At 36.9% G+C, this 21,012-nt stretch overlaps 1 protein-coding gene across 2 annotated transcripts in view; it reads left to right on the top strand.

The window, feature by feature from the left end:
- PTPRK (protein tyrosine phosphatase receptor type K) overlaps positions 1-21,012 on the top strand; it is a 556,644-nt gene that overhangs the window by 455,127 nt on the left and 80,505 nt on the right. For both annotated transcript variants that reach the window (XM_045865517.2, XM_045865516.2), the window contains exons 12-13: positions 1,444-1,717; positions 4,625-4,661. In XM_045865517.2, coding sequence (XP_045721473.1) covers positions 1,444-1,717; positions 4,625-4,661 — 311 coding nt within the window. The remainder of the gene's footprint in view (positions 1-1,443; positions 1,718-4,624; positions 4,662-21,012) is intronic.

Below are 21,012 nucleotides of genomic sequence, written 5' to 3'. Positions count from 1 at the left end.
AAAGGAAAGGAGATAGATACCAAACTACCAAGTTCTTAGCAATATTTGAATGGAATATGGGAACTTGAAATGTTAGGAAGAAAAGAAAACCTTTATATAAAGCTTCTTTCTTTTAATCTATGAGGTCTTCTGTTTGTAGGCATAAGAGAGTTTATATTAAGTTAGAATTCTAAACCAGATTCTAAAGCAATATAAAATTTTATTTTTAATTATCATAAATGCAAATTCAGTTTTTTCTCTCTCTGTCTCTCTTTTGGTATGTCCGTCTGTCTCTCTCCTCTCTCTGTCTCTCTCCCTCCTCTTTCTCTTTATAGAAGTTCATTAAAGAAAAGATTCTGTTCCTGTTGGAGAGTCATTCAGTGACTGTTGTCCCTATATAGAATGAGCGTATTTGCCTAGAGACAGCCCTACATACAGCTTATTTCTATTCAATTTACATAAGCGACCACAATGCATTTTTTCTTGATTTTCAGGGATTTTTAAATTCATTAAATACATATAAAATATATGAAGAATGTCAACTTCCTCAGGTGTACATTACCTAAGAAAAGTTTACCTGAAGAATATACTACAAAGAAAGAATAATATTAATGTACCAGTTTCAGCAATTGGTTAAAAAAAAAAAGAAAAGTTAATGATTAGGCAGACTTTCATTTTAAAGTTGCGTTATTTTTTCTTTGATTTCCTCTGTAAAATAATAGCTATTGTAGAGAAGTTTTAAGACTTTTAAGAAAGGTATTAGAAGGTTTAGATTCAAGCTTTAATAGGGCAAATGCCATCTGTTTCTACAATTTGTACCATTTTATTATTAACAACACTAGAAGAAGGAAGCAGTCTATTTCAGTGGCGAGGACAGATTTCTGTCCATCTGTGCCCGCGTTGCCGCATGCCACTCGCGCTTTCTGTCTGCATAACTCCGAGCCGGTGTTGATGCCGTGGCAAGGTCAGGAGGTGGGGAAGCCTGTCAGCACATTCTGTCTCTAATGTGATGACAGCCCCACCCTGGTGCTTTGAGCCGCACCCTGAGGCACGCATTCTGTTGGGCCTCAGACCAGGGCCTTTTGTACCATCATCTCAAAGGAAAATGTTACCTTTAAACATTGAAAAATATCAGACAAAGAACTTAATCCAGTACATGTCTCTCGTTATTGAGGTGGCTCATTTCTCAACATTAAAAAATGTGTAGAGTTCTGCGGTGATTTTTCTTACTTTTTTCCAGTTCCTTAGTACCTACGTTGAGTTGGGGGGGAGGAGAATCCACATGAAATTCTATTCTATTGCAAAATAGCTGGAAAAAAAGCATACAGTGGGTTAAGACTGACTTTAAAGACTTTGAAATGTTGCATGTTAATATTAAATACCTCTTTTTTTTTTTTTTTGAGAAATCTTAGTATGCAGAATCTCTAAATGTGTGCTTTTTTTTTTTTTTCTTTTTCCAAAAAGTGCCTATCAGATTGTTGTGGAGGAGTTGCACCCACACCGAACCAAGAGAGAAGCTGGAGCAATGGAATGCTACCAGGTCCCTGTTACATACCAAAATGCCCTGAGCGGGGGTGCACCGTACTACTTCGCTGCAGAGCTGCCCCCAGGGAATCTTCCCGAACCTGCCCCATTCACAGTGGGTGACAATAGGACCTATCAGGGCTTTTGGAACCCTCCTTTGGCTCCACGAAAAGGATACAACATCTATTTCCAGGCAATGAGCAGTGTGGAGAAGGTGAGCTTCCTCCAAAATTTGCTTTTTCACTGCTCTGAGGAAGAACTGCAGTTGAATTTTATAAACACTCAGTAGCATTTGTCAGGGAAAAAAAGAAGAAAGAAAGAAGGGGAAAGAAACACACCCGTGTGCAGGGGGTGTTGTTTCTGTTCTCGACAGTGTGCACGGTTTGGGGCGGACTGTCAGGCTGAGACTCCAAGCCCGTTCCATGACATGGGATTCCTGTTTCCTAGTAACTGCCGCTCCTCGAGCCTTCCTCAGGAAAGCCCACAAGAACAACTGTGAGCAAAATGGTTTGAAAAGGTGGGTGTTGTGCTGCTGGGAACTCCAGCCCCAGTAAATACAGGCACTGTTCTGTCGTCTTTGCTCGGTGGTGGCACACTTCAGAAGATTAAATTTACTGCAGGATAAACAGAATACGTGTTCCACAGCGGGCTAATAAACCCTTATAAACTCTTCAGAGGGTACAAGCCAAATAGTAAATAACAAGTAACAATCCTCTGATTACAAAGTAATAGGGTGCCTGTGGTATATCTGACAGGTCCTAAACAGAAGGCTGCCCGGAGATGGCAGGATGCTGTGCCGTTAGAGAAGTCTGTTTTCCGTTTCCCCGCCTGCCCCTCCTTTTCCCATTTTGGACACAGTTGTTTTGGAACACTGCCGCTGATCCCAAATGAGTACTGAAGAGGAAGACACAACAGGAAGATAGAAACGACCAGTGGTTCCATATGGGGGGAAATAACCTGGCCTTTCATGGCTCATGCTGTTCTCTTTGAAAGATTGTCTTTCCTAAAACTTACTTAATATTTTTTTTCGGAAGGGGATAAGGAAAAAAAAAATTCAAGAATAGAAAACTCACAGTTTAAAATCCAAGAGAAGACTGGCATTTTTGTGTACTTGTAGCTAGATAGGAAATCTCTGGGTTTGGGTAATTGAATCCCGGAGGTGGGTTCCTGGGAGATGTTGTGAAGTAGGTGATATCCAATTGCAACAGGCATATTATACCTTGGAATAGTTAAGGTGAAAGACATAATCCAGTTGGCTTTTCTGCAGGGGCCATGAGAACTTAGGGTATCGACTGGCCGCTTTCAGATGAAAGCTCTCTCTTTCGCTTACCTAGATTCCTTTGCCAGTATATGGCAAAGGGAAATGCTACGGCATCTTCTAGGAGGTACTACTCCAAAGCCACGGGCTGCCCATGGTTGAGAACATTATTCTTGTCTCCTCTCTATAGTTTATTTCTATGTAAGTGGGAGTCTTTGAGGCAGGTTGGCTGCCTGCTTCCCACATGCCCATCATTGCACATCACTGGTACAACTGGGCTGCTCAAAAAAGAGAAGACCATGGAAGTTATTATTCCATTCTGGGTATAAAGTAGCATAGCTCTGCCTTTGGGTATTCATCTTTAGAGATGGGAGCAATTCCAGATTCACTTTTGTTCCTGGGTCCGTGGTATAAGAGGAGTGTTAATGAATGTCTGTTACTTACAAAGGATTTTCTCTGGCACTGTTTGAAAGCCTTGATATGAACGTTCTCTTCTAATTGTTGATATATCTACATGTGGTTTAATCAAAGTACAGAGTAACAACAATATATCTCACAGTTATCTTGGCAAGTGGTTCCAAAATGGATGTGGTTCCTACGAGCAGAGACTGGAAATCCTGGTGAAATTAACAGCAGTTGCTTTTAGGAAATCAGAATCCCTTTGGGCCTTTGTGGGAATGTGGAACAATCTCCTGGAGCAGACTGTAAAGGCCTCAAGTCACAATTAAGTAATAGAATGCAAAGTTTTATTTTTAACTACTAATTCCCCCTCAGTGCTTTGTTTTGTATAATTAAGAGGAAATGGTAAGCTCTTGGCTTTCAATATATGGAACTACTCAAGATGAAGTTACAAATACATCCTAAAAACAAATAGCTTTTGTTTTGTTTACTGGCTTTACCATCTTTTCCAACCTCCGGTATGTTCAAAGATACAAACTGAAGGAACTAAGTCCTGGAGGTGTGTGGTGTGGGCCTAGAAGTGCATTTCACCAGATAGTGCCACACCGCAACATTAAAAAGGAAGGAAGGAGGGAGGGAGGGAGGGAAGGAAGGAAGGAAGGAAGGAAGGAAGGAAGGAAGGAAGGAGGAAAGGAAAAAAGGAAAAGGAAAGGAAGAAGGAAGAAAGGAAGGGAGGGAGGGAGGGAGAGAGAGAGAAGAAAGAAAGGAAGGAAGGAAGGAAGGAAGAGAGAGAGAGAGAGAGAGAGAAAGAAAGAAAGAAAGAAAGAAAGAAAGAAAGAAAGGAAAGAACCTGAAATGATCTTTGTCCTTTCCCATTTCAACTTATCCTTCCTCAATTCCATCTGTCTAGCAAGAGTAGGAAAATAGTCCCAGTGAGAAATCTTTAACCCCTAACAGCAAAATTAAAAAAGAAAAAAAGAACAGATGAATCATACTACAGCTGTGATGCAACTTTTGGATGATCTCTCTCACTACTGTCATTTAGCTCGGTAGTCGTGCTGGGATCCAAGTGAGTGTATGGGATGTTCACCTTTGGTCTGAGTCTACAGCTGTGTGGTGAGAATGAAGTTGGTGTCTGGATCTGATTTGTATTAGCTTTGCAGACACATTTTTCTTTCTAATTGTTTAAAAAGTATGGTAAGTACAAATACAGTGCTCTTACTATTTGTCCCAGACAAGAGAGCCTGTTTGATTATAAGATGAAAACAGACATCTGAGTTTTTAGAAAATACTGAAACATTTTTAAAAGTTCTTACTTCAGATTTTTATTTTTATTTTTTAAATAAAAAAGTTTCCTTGATGTTGCAGTTCTGCTCTTCATAAACCTCATTTATAAGCCAGGATTATGAAATAGGAAACATTGTCTATACACTGACTGTTCTCTTTCATGTTTCACTCCATCAGGAAACTAAAACCCAGTGTGTACGAATTGCTACAAAAGGTAAGAGGTTTGCCTTTTTTTTTTTTTTTCCTTGAGATTCCATTCTCCAGCTTTCTAAAATGAAAGAGCTTTGTTCCCTGCTTCAGGGCTAATTAAATGTGGCACTTCTATTACAGAGTATTTGTAGTAGGGCCCAGTTAAACTGCCAGCCAAGTTCTCTGACTCACTTGGGTGTCTTTAGCACCTAATGGGGTGCTACTTTTATCCTCTAGTACTTGACTGGAGGAATCCTGTTATGAGGATAGGAAGGATTTAGAAAATCTTAGAAGGGCTTATTTCTGCCATTTAGTGTCTGAAAGGTCTTATGTTGCTGATCAACCAATATATTAGGAAAAACTCAGCACTATCAGCTCAAAATAGCAAGTTGCTTGTTTAAAAACCTCTGTTACTTTCTGTGGTAGACAATAGACATAAATAGGAACTGAGCTAGTCTGTGCATATGTAAGAGCAGAGGTGTGGAGACCGCTCCTTATCTTCATGAGTCGTACAATTCAGTTGAAGCTACTTTACCTTTTTTTTTTTTTTTAACTTAAAAAAATTGTTTTAATCCATTTGATGCCAAGAAATTAGATCTGATGACCAGGGTAATCTTGCTGACATTGCATATTATAGCTTAGTTGCCTAGTTTCTTTAGGGGGAAACATTTTCATCTTTGAATGAGTATTTGGAGTTCAGGTGTGAGAAAGTCTCCTGCATTCACTATGTTTATAGTCCATTTAAGAGTTCTTTGTGCCAACGAGAGAGAGAGCTATTTGGTGTATTCTAGCAAAAGAAACAGGAAAAAGCTGTCCCCGTGCAGACGTGGGACTCCGCAGAGGGTTGGTGCTCTGGGTAGTTTCTGCCAAAATTAGTATTAAACCCACATTCATGAGCAGTAGTTGATTCATTTGGGGTAGAAATGAATGGCCATATTCTGTTTGTGCTGGCATCTTTCCTTTCATCATTTTTCTCCATTTAATCATCAATCTGCTCAATTAAGCATTTGTGTTTTACTCATGATTTGTAAAGGCAATAAAGAAAGACTTTTCCCTTGACTCATGAGAAGTAATAAATAAAAAAAGCTTCACAGAAGAGAAAAAAAATACACCTTTTTTTTCAATTCAAATACTAAGATTCCTCATAATTTTAAAAATTAAGCAATCCTTAATGACTGGATGAGAAAATATATACAGATAAACGTATAATGGATAGGCATTTATTTTATTTTAAAAGCTTAGCTTGTAGATCAAAAAATTAGAGCTGAAATATTTAGAAGATAATGGCAGAAGACATTTAGATATATATCACCTATGTTTTCCCAGATTTAAAATAGAGCCAGATATACAAAATGGTCTTGCATCATCCTCCAAGAAGCTCTTTAGATATGGTCATTCTACATATCTATAGCTGAGAAAAGAAAGCTATAAATGATTCTAAAATTTTAAATTTTCTTATTTGGTTATTGAATTATTTGCATTTACACAAGCTGTTTAAATGTCATTTTATCCCTATCTCAATACATATAAAATTATAATGATGAATATCACATGATATTTAGACTGTAGGGGAGGTGAGATTATGGAAATTGAACTTACCATGTGGCATACAATATCTGCCAGAAACCAAGAGGTAGTAAGAAAGAGTTCATTTGTGGTAGTTTCTGCTTTGTCTAGTAATCTCTCCCTGCTATTTTTCTGAGCCTCAGTCTGACAGTGTGGCTTAATGAGTGAGAGAAAAGGACTGTGGCCCTGGACTATCTGGGTTCAAATCCTGACTTTGCCCCTCACTTTAGTGTTGGCAAATCATTTACCCATCATCCTCAAAATAATAATATTAGAGTACCCTTCTCTTACTGTTATTGTGAGGAATAAAATAGTTTATGTATATGAAATGCTTCAATAATGCCTGGTATATTGTGATGATTACATAAAAGTTAATTGCCAATTTTTATCATCATCATAATTATTACAGTCATTGTGTACCTTACTTCAGAAGGATATACTGTAGTCCACCCATGTCTGTGGAGGATACATTCCAAGACCCACAGTGGATAACTGAAACCACAGATAGTACCACACCCTATATATACACTATCGTTTTTCCTTATCGTTTTCCTTACTTATGATAAAATTTAATTTATAAAATAAGCACAGTAAGAGATTATCAACAATATCATTATAGAGTAGTTATAACAATATACTGTAACAAAAGTTATGTGACTGTGACCCCTCTCTCTTTTTCTCAAAATATCTTACTGTACTCACCCTTCTTATTCTTGTGATGATGTGGCTTTGATAAAGCCTCTTTGATGAGATGAAGTGAGGTGAACGATAGTAGGCTACTACTGACCTTCTGACAATAAGTCAGAAAGTGGATCATGTTTCTGGACCACAGTTGACCATGGGTAACTGACACCATGGAAATCAAAGCTGGATAAGGGTGTAATTTGTGTTATATAGTTATGAAAGAAATATGTATAAAAACAAAACTGAATTTCTGTGATAGAGATTACTTGGAAAAAAGTAGGTTTTTTTTAATTTAATTCCTTCTCTGAACATTTAGCATTTTTCCATTTATGAAAAACCACACTTTTTAGTTTAAAATCAATGTATTGCCTGACTACATTTTGCACTAACTCCATTCAAGTATTAGCTTTGGAATAAATTTTTTGGTATGAAAATAAAAAAGTTTTTCACAGAACATGTTGAAGACAGACTTAATAGTCAAAATGGCATAACCATATTGACTGAGGAAGAGGCATGAAGGAACCTTCTGGGCAAGGAATGGTTCAGTATTATCATAAGAATACACACAGGTAAAAACCCATTAAACTGTATACTTAAAATGTATGTAGAGGTCCCTGGCTGGCTCAGTGGTTAGAACATGTATGTGACTCTTGATCTCAGGGTTGTGAGTTCAAGTCCCACATTGGGTGTGGAGCCTACTTTAAAAATAAAAAATGTGTGCACTGTACTAATTTAGGGGACTGAAAATTCTTATGGGAATGTGAGAGAATATAAAAGCCAAGAGCAATTAGCATACATACTAGAGTAGCACGATGATTTTGAAAATTTTTTGACATGTGAGAATTGTTCTAAAAAATTTCCAGTATATATTGTTTCCTGCCTTACTGGAACTCATTCCTTATGATGGCCAACACATAAAGAGGATATAGACATTGGCTTGATCACTAAAAAAAAGTATGAAGTAAATAATCAAGGTTATAATGTCTAAAATGAAGAGTGGTGTGAACACATGTTATGAGACAAGAGAAGAGGTGTTTTGGAAGTTGTGTACATTGCAGTTAAGATCAGTGGTGCTGCCCTCTGACTCATGTGTAGGTAAGAAGTCATTGAGAAGCCATGTGTCAGGAATGAAATGGATGGGCTGATCTAAATTATCATGAGAAACATGAAAGTCATTCCATTTATAAAACAGCAGACCCCAAACTAGAATTGTTGCAGACCTATGAAAAGGACTTTAACCAGCTGTATCTTGGAAAAGCAGTTCAAGGAGAGTAAATTTCGGGAAAGATTTTTGTGGTACATCAAGGAGGAAGGACAACACTGGGAAGTCACTTGTGCAGTGAGGTGGGAACACCATGCAGCTTGCACGCTCAGCATGCTTAGATACATGTCTCTCTAACCTCTACTGAAAAGAAAGTGTTTTAGGTCGTTTAATGTAGTTTGCTCTCTGCCCTTTTACATATAATTTATAACAGTGCTCTAAATCCATATATACACACATACACACATGCACACACAATTATTTGCAGATTAGTAGCTAAGATCTTGTGCTTTGTTGCCATAAATAAATTATAGTGCAATAACTATTCCTTTCTTAAAGAAATTTTCTTCATGAGTAACACCTCTATGGTAAGATTTAAACATACCAAATTATGCAAATATTACATAAATTATAACAAAATTTACCCAAAGAATTTTCAAAAAGTACTTCTGGAAATATGCTGTATCCATATTAAACTAACAAGAGGGGGGTCCAGGTGGCTCAGTCAGTTAAGTGTCTGCCTTCAGCTCAGGTGATGATCCCAGGGTCCTGGGATGGAGTCCCAGGGAGCCTGCTTCTCCCTCTCCCTCTGCTGTTCCCCCTGCTTGTGCTCACTCTCTGGCTGTCTCTCTCTCAAATAAATAAATAAAAATATAAAAATAAATAAATTAATCAATTAACAAGAGATGCATTTCAATTGAATTTTTATTTTCTCTTGTTCAATAATATTTAGTATGTTATGTCATTTAAAATTTTCTCTCTGTATAAAAAATCATTTATGGACCCATGTATTTATTCATTTACATAAAATTATTCTCAATGTAAAGCAAGTATGGATAAGAAATCCAAATATTGAGTATTTCCTTAAAATAAAACTGAAAAAGAAAACCAACAGTTTGAGAAATTTAAAGTGTTTTAATCTGTTTATGTAAGTAGCTTATATTTTGAAACGATTTTGGCTGTGTCCAATTTCTCCCTTATCTGAATTTCTGGATTTTTGAAAGAAAACTGGTTATTTAAAATTTAATTTTAATGCAAGTTTCTGTGTTGTTTGAATCTGTTTATTTTCCCAAAAAAAAGTCACATTTCCACTGATAAAAGCCATCACATTTGGTAGAACATAAAAATGTGCAATATATGTAAATTTATTTTAACATAGCATTTAAGGTAAAAAGGAGGGGTTTAAGTTAATAAAATAAGGCTCTATTTTATATTATGACAAACGCTTAAATTCCCAAGTCACGAATGGATTTTATTCCAAATCTCCATTTGTAAATAGTTTGCTTTGGCAGACTATTGTTTGTCTACCCATTAGCCATTCTTTGACTTCTTCCAATTTCATTTGGATATCAGTATTCTAATCATTCATTTAGCAAGTATTTATTTAATGCCTGTAAATTACCACACAATGTTCTAGGCCCTGGGGATCTCATTTAGCAAGTATTTACTTAAGGCCTATAAATTACCACACGATGTTCTAGGCCCTGGGGATAAAGCAGTGAAATAAAGAGAACAAAGACCTTACTTCCGTGGAACTTAAATTCCAGTAGAGGAAACAGACCAGACAAAATAAATATGTGATATGTCAGATGGTGATACTTTCTTTGGAGAGAGATGAAGCAGTAAGGCGGGGATGGAAATTCTGGGGCACGTGTCTAGGCCATAACTATTTCACATACGGTGATTAGAGAAAGACTCCCTGGTAAGGTCAAGGACACGAGGCAGTAACCCCTGTGGGGAAAGATCACACAAGGCAAAAGGAACACGTGCAAAAACCTTGAAGAGAATGTGTCCTTAGCTGCTCAGGAAAGGTGAGCTCAGACTGAGGGGATAAATCAGATGGGTTCAGATCAGCAGCCCTCAAACTTCAGTGTTAGTAGAATCATTTGGAGGGCTTGTTAAGGAGATTGCTGGTCCTTAACTCCAGAGCTTCTGTATCAGTAGGCCTGGGGAGGGGCCCAAGAATGTGTATTTCTAACAAGTTTACTGCTGATGCTGATGCTCTGGGGACCACACTTTGAGAACCACTGATCCAAACAAATCCCATGCACCTGGCCAGCGATTGCTTTAGGTTGTGTATGTCACTCAGTTTTGGTCAGGGAGATCTAAGGATCTGTCTTCTGTCGGGTGTTCTAACAAATTGGTTCCTTTCTGATTTATAAAAGAGAGATGGCAAGAATAATCTTCAACCTATCTTTCTTATCTTGGGGCATTGTTTTATAAAGTTGTGATATTAGTTGTGATATTAAAATTGAGAGCAAAACTGGCTAAAAAGAAGGGAAAGTCAAGGAAAACAAATAAGCCAACTCCAAGCCCAAACAGCTCTGAGCTTTTGAATTACCCATTGCTAGAACTCCTTAACCCCAGATATTTATGTTTGAAAAAACAAAAGTCTTTTTTTAAAAACACTTTTTTAAAAAAAAATTTTATTTATTTATTTGAGAAAGAGCGTGAGAGAGAGAGCACGAGAGGGGGGAGGGTCAGAAGGAGAAGCAGACTCCCTGCTGAGCGGGGAGCCCAATGCGGGGCTCGATCCTGGGACTCCAGGATCATGACCTGAGCTGAAGGCAGCCGCTTAACTGACTGAGCCACCCAGGCACCCCGAAAAAAAAAAAGTCTTTATGGAAATCACTACTTGTGGGTAATCTGTTCCCTGCAGCAAATAGTGTCTGAGCTGATGTTAGATTTTTATTTTATCTTGGGAATAATATCTTTAAAAATAGTGGTTTGGAACATTAAATCAAAAACCAATGATGTACTAAAAAAATAAAAATAAAAAAAATAATAAAAATAGTGGTTTGGGTCCAATGTGATATGTCAAGGACAAATTATTTCATACAGTGATTGCAGGAAAGCACCTAAAATCCATATAACCTAATCATTACCAATGGCATTTAAAAAATAAGGAATTCCCTGGGCGACTGGGTGGCTCAGTCAGTTAAGCGTCCAGCTCTTGATTTTGACTCAGGTCATGATCTCAGGGTCGTGAGATTGAGCCCTGGTCGGGCTCCATGGTCTATGTGGGGTCTGCTTGAGATTCTCTCTCTCTCTCCCTCTGCCCCTTCCCCTGCGCGTGCATGCCCACGCACTCGCTCTCTCGCAAATAAATAAAATCTTTAAAAAATAAATAGGGAATTCCTTTTAGGTGTCACTCTAGAATACCAGGAACACATCCTTACTGGCCTTCCGAGAGAGCTAGAAAGAAGGAACCCGGACAGTTTCACCAGAAACTGTGGAAAAAAAGGGAATTCCAAAAGCTAAGGCATGCATATTTGCATTCATCCATTTACTTATTAGCAGTTTATTCATTCTTTTGATAAACCTAAAGTTGACATGTGATTGTGAAGGATGCCTGTAAGGTGGGTTTAATTCATTTTATTTATCCCTGTCCAGGGAATGGTCTAAGTCAGATGATTATTAACTCAGAATACTGCTTATTTTAAACGATGATATGCAGTCTTCCCTGATTCCTCAGAAATATCTTGACTTCATTGCTAGTGTGCATTTTAAACATGCATTCCAATATTAAGAAAAATTCAGTTGTCATGAAAGAGTAGGTGTGCATGGAAGATTTTATTCAAAATATATAATTAGAATATGCAAACATTGGTAATATTTTAATTTACTTTTTTCTTTCTTCCCTCTTTTGCTGCCTGTTCCCTAATTGCTGGGAAAAAAGTAGGATTTTTTTAAGCACTTTCATAACCTTAATTTTGTCTCATGGTGCTTTTGTCAAATCTTTCTTTATGCCCTTTTCTTTGAGTGTGCAGATGGATAAAAGTGCCTTTTTAAGTGATTAGACATTCAGAAAAAGCAAACATGGGAAGAAAAAGAACACTTAGTCTGTCAAGAAGCTGCAGTAAAACCATAGAAGCTCCAGTTGGTTGTACCATGTGTGTAGAAGATACTTGACTGAATTCGTTCCCACCACATTTACCACAGAGGAATTTGAACTTGAGTACGACTAAATCTCAGCTCTTAAAATGCACTTCTGTGCCTTATCTCTTAGAGAGCTCACACCTGAGGTAGATGGTAGATTGAAAGCAGGGGTGAGTTCTAAAGAAAAAATATATTTAATTGGGCTTCAGGGTCTAAAATCCTAACTTTACATTTTTTTAATTGTACTACTCTGCTTTGTTTTGCCAGCTACATGTTGATGAAAATGTTAAAGCATCAGGAAGAAATGTCAGATTCTTTTATGCCCCTGTTTTAAGCTGATGATAACGGAGGTCAACTAGGGTAGTAGTTTAGTCTGGCCATTAAGAAACTCTGGGTGGGGGTGTAGCTTTTCTTGGTCAAGTATAGAATAGGCTTTCAAAAAAACTGCCAACTCTTCTGACAAACTGTAATCCTTGAGAATAACTTTGTTTTTCGTCTGAATGCCTAAGTGCTTTTGCTTTCTCCTGCAAGGGAAGAGTGTGCCTCATTCCTCCTATTAGATCTGTGTACTAGCTTTCAGAAATTAATCTGATTTCGGGTTACATTTTTCTTGAACTCAGAAGGGAGGAAATTACAAAAAATATATATATTAGTAATAGAGTAATAGACTACAGCCTGAGAGAAATGAAAGCATATCTAAGTGAAACCAAACTGGGAACAAGTACAATTTTAATAAAGTTTAAATCAGTGGTTCATGGCTTGGAACTAACCTCTGTTAGACACCAGCATTTCCTGGTGCTTTGTCAAAGGCCTTATCATTGTAAATTCTTTTTTTCTTTCTTTCATAGAGAAAAAGTTACTAAAAAATTAATAGCTAATAGATTTTTAAACATGTTTGGGAAACAAAGATATCCTTTTGTTTTTGAAAAACTAGAGTTGCAATGAGATATCACCTCACACTAGTCAGAATGGCTAAAATTAACAAGTCAGGAAACAACAGATGTTGGCGGGGATGCGGAGAAAGGGGAATCTCCTACACTGTTGGTGGGAATGCAAGCTTGTGCAGCCACTCTGGAAAACAATATAGAGGTTCCTCCAAAAGTTGAATATAGAGCTACCCTATGACCCAGCAATTGCACTACTGGGTATTTACCCCAAAGATACAAATGTAGTGATCCGAAGGGGCACCTGCACCCCAATGTTTATAGCAGCGATGTCTACAGTAGCCAAACTATAGAAAGAGCCTAGATATCCAATGACAGATGAATGGATAAAGAAGATGTGGTATATATATCCAATGGAATATTATGCAGCCATCAAAAAAATGAAATCTTGCCATTTGCAACGATGTGGATGGAACTAGAGGGTATTATGCTAAGCGAAATAAGTCAATCAGAGAAAGATAATTATCATATGATCTCACTGATATGAGGAATTTGAGAAACAAGACAGAGGATCATAGGGGAAGGGAGGGAAAAATGAAACAAGATGAAACCGGAGAGGGAGACAAACCATAAGAGACTCTTAATCTCAGAAAACAAACTGAGGGTTGCTGGAGTGGAAGGGGGTGGGAGGGAGAGGGTAGCTGGGTAATGGACGTTGGGGAGGGTATGGGCTATGGTGAGCACTGTGAATTGTGTAAGACTGATGAATAACAGACCTGTACCTCTGAAACAAATAATACATTATATGTTAAAAAAAAAAAAAAAAAAACTAGAGTTGAATAAAAATGTAGTATTCCTTAATGGAGTCAAAGTCTAATGAAATTGTCCAAAATGTTTATTATTCAGAAATCTCTTAGAATGAAGAATCGTCTGCATGGGCTGTAAGGTTTACAAGGCTAGAGGTGATAATCTGTCTATATTTGTTTTATCTGTGCCTGATATTTAATATAAATGTGGTCAATGTCCTTGGAATGGATAGATGGATGAATGAATGAATGAATGAATGAATGAATATTGTTGTCCAGAATTGTTCTACTTTTGAATGCCCTGAAGATATATCAATTTTTTCTACTACATGTTTATTTTATTGGCATAATTTAGAAATAATCTTAAAGTGTTTTATTCTTCTACAGAAAAAAAAAATTAATATGAATAAAATTCTCGCCCTCTTAGTATTCCAGTCAGCTTTTGCTTCCCCTCCATCTAAGCTGGACTATACTCTTAGAATGGACAAAATGTAGAAAGGAAAGTTTTTCCTGAGTTATTAATTTCATTATTTCTTACATTATTTTTTACTTTTTTTGTAAGGAAAATAAGTTTAAAAAGTAAATTTTTACCCACCCTCCCCACTGGGTAGAAAGTATTTTCATTACTATGAATAGAGGAAGCACGTGATATACCAACCCCTGACTTTTAAAAGCTTATGGTACAATTCATGACACGTATAACAGGCTTGAGAAAAGTTAAAGACTAGAAAAAATACAATATAAATTGTATGTGTAATATAAGTATGTGTCTTACACAAGTATTCTACTAAAGCAGTGGGGAGTTTTCAAAAACAGCAAAGGTTACAGATAGGAAATTTCTGGCAAGTGATAAATTCTAATCTCTGTCTTAAGAAGCCAATTGAACTTTATCTAATTATTATATTTATTTATTATTTTATCATTTTTAGCAATTACATATTACAAAGATATTCCTAGTTTATTTTGCAAGCACTGTAGGGACTTCAAGAGCATTTACTCTACATTTGTAATAAACTACTTTTAAAACTGAAAAAAATCCTTATATACACCAATCTGCTATATGCAGAATATATTACCTAATATCTTCCCTTAAGGTTGCTGTTAAGTTTCTTTATTTCTGAAAAGATGTAAAAATAAAACTTCTCCTCTGCCTCTGCTTTTAAGTATATCTTGAAATTGCAAAATGAGTAACTAAAGCGATAGTGTCATTTGCAAATGCAGATATTGATTATGTGCAACCAAAAGAATATGAAAATAAATAGGTCCCTAACAGACTGCAGCTACCACTCATAACCCTTGATTTCAAATTTAACACTGAATGGTTTTTCCATTTTCACTGATTGGTTTTATAAATAATGGAAATGGTATTGGTAAGTAAATTTGAACTTACAAACTTATATTAATAAAATATATTCCATTTAGTATTTGTTTTACAGAATGATTTTACACTGAAAAGTTTGGAATCCCTGATCTGAATCATGCCCTCACTTATGGATGAGAAAACTGATTTTATTTAGGATTTGATTTCCAAAGTGGAATATATCGTTGAAAGTGTAGGCACAGAAACCAACCCCTTGTACTTTTTTCAATATAGCACACTTACTCCACACTGCCTGTCTAGAATCACCAGCTTAAATACCAATATATGTTCAGGCCCCATCTTCATGTCAGCCGAGGCAATAGGATTACCAGAAGTTCGTTATAGTAATCTTTTCTCTAATGTGATTAAGAAGAATTCAGAGATGTTTATTTGGGAATGTATACTGATAACATCAAACTGAGGATGTTAATACTTTATCGGGGAGAATTTTATAATTTAGAGTTTCACTCAAACAATATCAACAGCAAAGTCTTAATTATTACCTTTAATTCTAGACTATTGTGTTAGTCACTGAAGAGAATGAAGTCACCTTGCTACTCATAGAACATTCCAGAGACATTTATGAGGAAGGGTCAAAAACAACATTATCTGACAGAGCAAAGATGGCAAAACATCTGGTGATAGGATTATCTCTCCCCACGATCTCTTTGTTCAAGCTGTCAATCAAAATGGAACCTGTTATCATTTCTAGAGAATCATATTGTATTAAATAGATAAGTGATTTGTAACTCATAGTCATTCTTGGTTTGGGGCTCTGTGGTAGGCGGAATAATGGGCTCCCTAAAGATGTCCATGTTCTAATCTCCAGATTACCTTACATGGCAAAAGAAATTTTGCAGATGTATTGAGTTAAGGATCTTGAGATGGGGAAATTAGTCTGGATTGTCCAGCTAGACTTAGTGTCATCATGAGGGATCTTATAAACGGGAGGGGGGAGGGTCAGAATCAGGGAAGGTATGTGAGGACAGAAGCAAGGATTGGGAATGATGTGCACTGCAGAGCGAGAAAGGGGCCCTGAGCCAAGGAATGCAAATGGCCTCGGGAAGATGGAAAAGACAAAGAAACCATTTCCCCCTTGAGCCTCCAGGAGGAACACAGACCAGCCAACACGTTAATTTTAGTCCTGCAAGTCTCATGTAGGACTTCTGACCTCTAAAAATGTAAGATAATGAATTCGTGTTGTTTTAACCCACAAATTTTGGTAATTTGTTTCATCGTGAAAAGTTACTATTGCAGATTTTAGCACCTGTAAGTGCTGTGAGACTTTGGAATCGGGCAGTGGGCAGAGGCTTGGAAAAATTTTGAAGAGCATGATAGAAAAAGCCTAGATTGCCTTTAACAGACTGTTAGTAGGAATATGAACGTTTAAAGTCTCTGCCAGCAAGGGCTCAGAAGAAAATAAGGAACAGGTTATTGGAAACTGAAGCGAAGGAGATCCTTGTTACGTGGCAGAAATTCAGCTGAATTATGTCCTACAGTTGTGTGGGAAGCAAAATTTATAAACAGTGAACTTGGCTATGTAGGTGAGGAGTTTTCCAAGCAGTGTTGAAGTTGCAGCCTTTCTAAAAACACACATGTTGTATATACATATATATGGAGAGACAGACACACACGTGTGTGTGTGTGTGTGTGTGTGTATATATGTTGATGTTATTACTATCTTTATACAGCGGTGGTACAGATTCCCTATTTTAATCTTTTGCTTTTGAAGAAGGTAAATGCTAAATTACAGAAAACTTATTTTTATTCTTAGCAATTAAAAACAGGTCTTCAGAGTGAATCCCCACATGGGAAGGATTACATTAGCTTTATTGTGATATTATGGTAACAAGAGCTCTGCCTCTCTTTTTTTTCTACATTTTTATCCTATTGGAGGGGAGAAAAAGATTAAAATCCAGTTTGGCCTTATTATAACACTCGGCAAATGTGTTTTAGAGGATTGGTTTATGATTTTTACTCCATAGTAGACAAAGTATTCTTTATCCTCTATCAGTTAAGTGTCTGATATTATGCATTCTATTCAATTTTTAATGAAATGTGGATTACTTTAAAGATTATCTCTCTGATTCAATACATGGCATTAGAGTAGAAAGTTAATTGGATCTTTCTTGAATAAGCAGTGACCACTATGTGTGATTGATAGGAGGAAAAGATAGTAAATGACATATTTTTGAATTTATGTGTTGAACTTTTATTTTTTTTTAAAGATTTTATTTATTTATTTATTTATTTGACAGAGAGAGACAGAGCAAGAGAGGGAACACAAGCAGGGGGAGTGGGAGAGGGAGAAGCAGGCCCCCCGCTGAGCAGGGAGCCCGATGCGGGGCTCGATCCCAGGACCCTGGGATCATGACCTGAGCCGAAGGCAGACGCTTAACGACTGAGCCACCCAGGCGCCCCTGTGTTGAACTTTTAGATTAGTATTTTTTGTGATCAGTTTTCTCGAGTAAATTATGTAGCCCCTATTACCCTTATAAAAACTATAGAGAAATTCTAATTTCTTTTAAAAATAAAAATTTCTCAGGTTTTGTGAAAATGAGATATAAAAAAAAAAAGTCACATACTTGAGCACATATATAGTTTAGTGTGTTTTCATTTTAAATACAGAAAGTGGATGCTGTCACCCAAACATCTAAATAGTTCTAGATCTATCTCCTCCTGTTTTGACAAGGATCTCAACTGAGCCTCAAAATTTGGAATCTTGTTCACTTCTTACAATTTTTTTTTCTCTTTTATTCAAGAGCTTCTGCTGAATTTAGTGGCAAAGAGATTGTCATTCCTACTTCATTCTTTAAGGAAATAGAGAAATTCATCCGCTTTTAAATATGATGGAGGGGACAGTGATAGCCACCACATTTTTGTATATCCTTGGTAGTAGTTCACAGTTTGAGTATCACTGACCCTTAAGTACACACAAATCATCCTTTTAAAACAATGCTCCTCGGGCGCCTGGGTGGCTCAGTTGGTTAAGCGACTGCCTTTGGCTCAGGTCATGATCCTGGAGTCCCGGGATCGAGTCCCGCATCGGGCTCCCTGCTCGGCAGGGAGCCTGCTTCTCCCTCTGACCCTCCCCCCTCTCATGTGCTCTCTCTCATTCTCTCTCTCTCAAATAAATAAATAAATAAATCTTTGAAAGGAAAAAAAGTAAATAAATAAAACAATGCTCCTCTTCCTGATAGCTGTTTGTGTGTGCAGCTGTGCTTCCATATTGCAAATTCAGAAAGATGATGTTCTGATTACTAGCTGCTGTTATTTACTACACCCAGCTTTGCATCTGTGCCTCGTAAAGATCTCAAGTCTTTGCTTTTGAGGAAACCACTCATACTTGTATACCTCCTACTTTCCTGGCCTATTTGCTGCTATTATTTCCCAGATGAAAATCTAACTGGGCTATGCTTTTGAGGGAGGGCTTCACTGTACTAGTAAAACTTTTCCATTGCTCACTTCCATAATCATCATCTCGGGTCTGACTCCTTTATAGAAAGCTTCTTTGTATTGGCCAGTTATCTTTCTGACGAGTTTAGCCGCTACGGTAGATAGTTTAAAGTAAACATGGTTCATTGTTGGTGGTCCAACAGTGTATAAAGACTAGAATCAGAATTTTTGTACAGAGATAAGGAAGAAAGAAAATTAAAGGTCCTGAGGAATATGTAGCTGGGACATCACCGCATATAATTCAGGCTATTCTCTAGGCTTTCCTGCCACATCACTTTTTCGGAAGTGGTAATGGTAACAGCTACTTTACTGGTGTGTGATTGGGTTTTTTTAATTTAAATTTCACATCATCATGGTGAACAATAGTCATCCCTTAAATACATCTTTGTCCATTGCTTAATTTCCTATACCTAATAATTTCACCAGCTGCTAAACATTGGAAATTTGGTCATCCATTCAGAATGTATTTATTTTGTGTGCTCATTCTCTGTCAGGCTCTAGGCCAGATATTGAACTCCAAGAAAGATAGTTGTGGGATGGAGGGCATGACACCTGTATGCAGTTACTATGCAGAGCAGTTTGGGGCAAAAATAGTCATTGGCCACATCTGTCTTCAATCATGAACTATCCTCCTCCTCGTGTAGATTCCTCAACTCTGCCAAGATGTATTCTTGGAAGTAGGATGCTTCCCTTTTCATTTTGGGGGAATATTTACAGTCTGCTATAATTTAGAATTTGCTATAATTTATAGATCTGCTATAATTTAGAATTTGCTAATAACCTCCATTAAGCAAGTATATTCTTGTGTGAAAATTATGTTGGCTTTTTGGTTCAGATTTTATAAAACGAATCACTAATCTAATGCTGTATTGTAAAAATTTTATACATTTACCTCATGTGGGATCTTTTTCAGACTTATTTATTATCATTCAGGTGTATCTGTATTTCTACCTATAGATTAAAAATATACAGATCTTGGGCGCCTGGGTGGCTCAGTTGGTTAAGCAACTGCCTTCTGCTCAGGTCATGATCCTGGAATCCCGGGATCAAGTTCCGCATCGGGCTCCCTGCTCGTCGGGGAGTCTGCTTCTCCCTCTGACCCTCCCCCCTCTCATGCTCTCTCTCTCTCATTCTCTCTCTCAAATAAGTAAATAAAATCTTTTAAAAAAAATATACAGATCTTTGAAATTGCAATCATCCTAAAGTAATAGTTTAGGGCTTTCATTTTTTTAACTTTCATTTTTTTAACTTAAAACAGATATTCCATTGTATGAATGTGTGTTTAGTCCTTCTTCTTTTGGTAGACATTTAAGGCTGTTCGTGTTCCTTGCTATTACATGCAGTAATGGAAGAAACATCCTTGGCAAAGATCGTTACGTTCTTTGTTACAGGATAAGTTTCTAAAAGCAATGTTTCTAAGTCATGTGATGTAAACATCTTTTAAAATAACTACAGCCAAATTATAATCAAAAAGTATTTTACAAATTTACGTTTCAAGCAATATAATAGAATGCTTGTTTCTCCAACCCTTATCACTACTAATTGATACCACTCTTTTAAGATTTTGCTTATCTAATGGGTAAATATGGTTAACATTTTATTATGTTTTATTCTTAAATGATTGACATAATCATACCACCATGTGTTTTAAAACTGTCCCATAAAGAATGAAGAGATGATGGGGCGCCTGGGTGGCTCAGTTGGTTAAGCAACTGCCTTCAGCTCAGGTCGTGATCCTGGAGTCCTGGGATAAAGTCCCGCATTGGGCTCCCTGCTCGGCAGGGAGTCTGCTTCTCCCTCTGACCTTCTTCCTCTCGTGCTCTCTGTCTCTCATTCTCTTTCTCAAATAAATAAATAAAATCTTAAAAAAAAAAAAGAATGAAGAGATGATCGCTTGAATGTAGTCAAGTATTCAATTTATAGGTAGCATTCTGTTTCAAGTCAATGAATGAAAAATTAACAGACATTCCAAGCTCTTGCTTGTATTGAAGTCCATGCTTAGGGAAAGCCTGAAAGTGCTTTCGTTTGGTTTGGAATATCTTTAAGTACACAGCGGTTCTATCACAATTCCTGAGCTCTTACAGATTCTAAATCGTTTTGGTTTCTGATAACTTTTATTAATCTCTGACAGTCTCTGATTTCAGAATTCTTTAGACTTTCTTACATTGAGAAGTGCAGCATCCCTAGATGTTATGAAAGGACTGTGCTTTTTATTCTTTAAAAACAAACAAGATGTATCAAAAAAAATAATCAAAATGGAAGAAGGCATGAGTAGCCAGAGGAATAAGTTGGAATTCATTAAGAAAGCCAGAGGCAAATGTGGAAAGTATTTTTAAATTCACTCCTAAGAGAACTTCTTTTAAAGTAGGTAATTGAAAAATTCCCACAACACTTTGCAGAATGACAAGATTGATGCTGCAACAATCATAAAAAATACATAAAGTACATTAGTATTTTAAATTTCTGCTGGAAAAAAAATA

The sequence above is a fragment of the Mirounga angustirostris genome, unplaced genomic scaffold (genome assembly GCF_029215605.1).
Source record: "Mirounga angustirostris isolate CCGP_5_RB_7025 unplaced genomic scaffold, mMirAng1.0.hap1 SCAF_8, whole genome shotgun sequence".
NCBI lineage: Eukaryota > Metazoa > Chordata > Mammalia > Carnivora > Phocidae > Mirounga > Mirounga angustirostris.
This window is presented reverse-complemented; position numbering and strand designations above follow the sequence as displayed.